This window comes from Diplotaxodon limnothrissa, linkage group LG23, assembly GCF_057381915.1.
Source record: "Diplotaxodon limnothrissa isolate DT_005_m linkage group LG23, D_limnothrissa_male_GT1.1, whole genome shotgun sequence".
Taxonomy (NCBI): domain Eukaryota; kingdom Metazoa; phylum Chordata; class Actinopteri; order Cichliformes; family Cichlidae; genus Diplotaxodon; species Diplotaxodon limnothrissa.
Window position 1 is genome coordinate 12,898,742 of NC_140617.1, and position 3,980 is coordinate 12,902,721.

The 3,980-nt window shown below is 55.7% G+C and overlaps 1 protein-coding gene across 2 annotated transcripts in view; it reads right to left on the bottom strand.

Moving 5' to 3' along the window:
* The window catches only part of gabrg3 (gamma-aminobutyric acid type A receptor subunit gamma3), a 74,510-nt gene extending 70,530 nt beyond the window's left edge, over positions 1-3,980 (bottom strand). For both annotated transcript variants that reach the window (XM_085347156.1, XM_085347155.1), the window contains exons 1-2: positions 3,928-3,980; positions 3,594-3,739 (exon numbers count right to left, since the gene is read on the bottom strand). In XM_085347156.1, coding sequence (XP_085203282.1) covers positions 3,594-3,739; positions 3,928-3,980 — 199 coding nt within the window. The remainder of the gene's footprint in view (positions 1-3,593; positions 3,740-3,927) is intronic.

Here is a 3,980-nt window from a genome sequence, read left to right on the forward strand (position 1 = left end):
TAGCCCTGCCATTAAGGCACTCTGTAGCCGAGCCATTAACCGCCCGACCCGCAGCCACTTCAGCCACTCCTCCACCCGTCACACCTCCACTACAACCATCACTGCAGTCTCTAGCGCAGTCTCCTGCAGCTCTGCTTTCCCCAGTGCAGTCTCCAGTGTCCCCAGTGCAGTCTCCAGTGTCCCCAGTGCAGTCTCCAGTGTCCCCAGTGCAGCCTCCTGCAGCCCTGCTTTCCCCAGTGCAGTCTCCAGTGTCCCCAGTGCAGCCTCCTTTAGCACAGTCACCCACTCAACCACCAGCACCACAACCGTCACTACCTCTAGTTCATTCCCCTGTGAAGTCATTAACTCCACCACCTACTCCACTCTCACCACCACCGTTACTACAGACATCAGTTTAGTCCCCTGTGCAGTCGTTTACTTCTCCACCGTTAGCAGCTCAGGTCCCCGTGTGTCCAGCAGCTCAGGTCCCCGTGTGTCCAGCAGCTCAGGTCCCCGTGTGTCCAGCAGCTCAGCTCGCACCTGAACCTTTGGCCCAGTTCCCCGTAGCAGTGCAGTTGTCTAGCCAGCTTAACGTTGAGCCCGGGGTCCCAATTCTCTCTGGCTCTACATCGGCTCCTGCTGGAAGCTCGGATGAGCTCATCCAGCACTCCGCGGCTCCCGTGTCGCCATCTACCTCGTCCGCTGGGGGTTCCAGTGAGCCCAGCCAGCACCTCCTCGTCTCCGCTGGAGGGTCCGAGGGGCCCGTTCAGCCTCCTGTCTCCGCTGGAGGGTCCGAGGGGCCCGTTCAGCCGCCCGTCTCCGCTGGAGGGTCCGAGGGGCCCGTTCAGCCACCTGTCTCCGCTGGAGGGTCCGAGGGGCCCGTTCAGCCTCCTGTCTCCGCTGGAGGGTCCGAGGGGCCCGTCCAGCCTCACGCCTCGTCAGCTGGAGGGTCCGAGGGGCCCGTTCAGCCTCCTGTCTCCGCTGGAGGGTCCGAGGGGCCCGTTCAGCCTCCTGTCTCCGCTGGAGGGTCCGAGGGGCCCGTTCAGCCTCACGCCGCATCAGCTGGAGGGCCCGAGGAGCCTGTCCAGCCGCCACCTGCGACCGCCTCGTCGTCGCCTGGTCCGGCTGCATCCGCCTGTGCTTCTGCTACGCCTGGTCCAGCCTCTGCCTGTGCTTCTGCTACGCCTGGGCCAGCCTCTGCCTGTGCTTCTGCTACGCCTGGTCCGGTCTCAGCCTCTGCTTCTGCTACGCCTGGTCCGGTCTCAGCCTCTGCTTCTGGTCCAGCTTTGGCTTCTGCTTCTGCTCCGCCTGGCCCAGCTTCGGCTTCAGCCTGTGCTCCCCCTGGTCCAGCCTCAGCCTCTGCAGCTCCGCCTGGTCCAGCCTCAGCCTCTGCAACCTCGTCTGGTCCGGCCTCCGAGTCTTCGTCCTCGTCTGGTCCGGCCTCCGAGTCTTCGTCCTCGTCTGGTCCGGCCTCCGAGTCTTCGTCCTCGTCTGGTCCGGCCTCCGAGTCTTCGTCCTCGTCTGGTCCGGCCTCCGAGTCTTCGTCCTCGTCTGGTCCAGCCTCAGCCTGTGCTTCGCCTGGTCCGGCCCCCGCATCGCCACCGTCTGGTCCTGCCTCGTCTGGTCCTGCCTCGTCTGGTCCTGCCTCGTCTGGTCCTGCCTCGTCTGGTCCTGCCTCGACTGGTCCTGTGCCCACCAGGCCATGGCCAGCACGCCTGAGACTGGAGGGCCGCCGCTGCCTTCCGCGCGGTCGGCCCCCTGAACTGCTCCGTCGTCTCCTTCGCCGCCGCCGCTGCCTTCCGCGCGGTCGGCCCCCTGAACTGCTCCGTCGTCTCCTTCGCCGCCGCCGCTGCCTTCCGCGCGGTCGGCCCCCTGAACTGCTCCGTCGTCGTCCCCCCCTTCGCCATTGCCGCTGCCTTCCGCACGGCCGGCCTCCGGACCAGCTCTGTCACCTGTGCCACCCACCTGGTCGGCCCCCCGACCGTGTGACCCGTGAACTCTTGTGCCTGTAGGCTCTGGGTCGGCCCCCTGAACCTTATTTGGACTATAGTCATGTGCTCCTGTGTTTTCTGTTGTTTGTTTTTGTTTCCCGTTCTGGTCCCTCCGTCCTGGTCCCCCGCCTCCCGCCCTGGGTGGGTTGTTTTCTGTTTTTGTTTTTTCGGGTTTGGGCTGTCGGGAGCCAGCCCTTGAGGGGGGGGTACTGTCATGGTCCTGGGCCATGTTGGCCCAGTGTTCATAGTTTTCTTGTATGTTTGTATTTTGTTCCTTATTTAGGCCATGTTTTCTGAGTTGCCCTGTTGTGTTGTTCCCTAAGTGTTTTCCCTTCATGGCTTTTACCCCCTGTGTGCCCCTCTGTGTATCTGTGAGCCCTCGTCTCTCCTTATGTTTTATTCCATGTTTCCCCTGCCCATTATGTCCAAGTTCTCCCCGTGCTCTCTCTCCCCCCCCTGTGTGCCCTGTGTATTTATGAGCCCTCGTCTCCCTTTGTGGTTGTTTCATGTTTCCCCAGCCCGTTATGTCTGTGTTTTCCCCGTGATCTCTATCCTCCTGTCTGAACCTCTGTGCACTTCCTGTTTACTTTGTGACTCTCACGCCCGTACATGTCATGTTCAGTTCACCCCGCCCTGTCTCGTTATGATTATCAGTGTCACCTGTGTTCCCCGTGTGTTCCCACTTTCCTCGTTAACCCTCTGTGTATTTCTGTCTGCGTCTCCCTCTGTTCGGCGTGACGTCGTCCCTCATGCTGTGTGTGGATCTCCCTGTGTCTCCCTGTGAGTTCTTAGTTTATGGTTTCCCAGTTTAGTCTAGTTTGTATGTTTGTTCTACCAGCAAATAAAGCTGTGTTTTGAGTTCACCTCCCCGAGTCTGTGAGTCCTGCATTTTGGGTCCAACTCCTGCCTGCCGCACAGCGATTCATGACAGAATGGTCCTGACATCCTGGAATAACACCGCACAATCACATCTGCTGTAGGAACAAATAAATTCTACAATATTCAGAAATTCCCTGGCATTGTCACTGCTATTGAAGTTAGACTTTATAAAGTGCTACTCCAACACCTCTATCAGCCAAAGAGAGATGGAGGAAATCACCTATCCCCTGTGCTTCATGTGTGGATGTCTGAAGATTGTAGTGTTTAAATAGCTGATAGTAAGTTCACATTTTAAAATGTCAATACTTTTAGTCCTTTTAAAAGTTTTGGTTTACTTAGTATTGCTGTTTCATTATAACGGCTGGACAGTTTTATGGAGTCTTCAGAGAGGGCATCTTTCATTAATGCAAACCTTAAAAAAAAAGACTAATAAAAAGGTATTTTATGTACATTTGTACAAGAACATTTAAGCTTGTAAAATGTTCGGAACAGACTTTTTGGGCTCAGTGTTAGCAGTGGCGACAAACCTGGGAAGGCTTTAGCTAATATTGACACTTAAAGGTTTTAGTACACAGTTCGTGCGTACAGTGTTATGTAGGTTCTGAATTAAACATTACATTTATCTGATTCTAGAACTAATAGCATCCCCAGGTTTCACACAGGTGTGGCTATAAGGAGAAAGCTGCTTTGCATTCAAATTCTGTGATTAGTTAGCTGAGAAATTGGGACAGAAGTAACCCTTACCTCCAATATCCGGTCGCAGTTTCTTGTCATATTCTTTCAGTAAATTATTGAGTATTTCCGTGGCGTCGGTTTGCTGGGATTTAGGAGCCAGCATCTGGTTCACAGTGACATCCTCGTAGTCCTCCTCGGACTCGATTGTTAGAGAGCTACAGGGACACAAATAAAAGAAGGTGGCTGGAAACAGCAGGAGCAATGACACTGACTTAAAACATGCACGCAAAGACATCGTTAGTGTCACTGAGTCCTTCACGCAAACTTAAGAGCCAGCCACAAAGTTTCCTGAGCATTTAAAGCATCACCAAAACGCATCACGCGACCAAAGGGCGCCACTTACCAGGTATGAAGGGCTGAAAGAAGTAGGATATAAGCCAGTAGCGGGGATGTCAT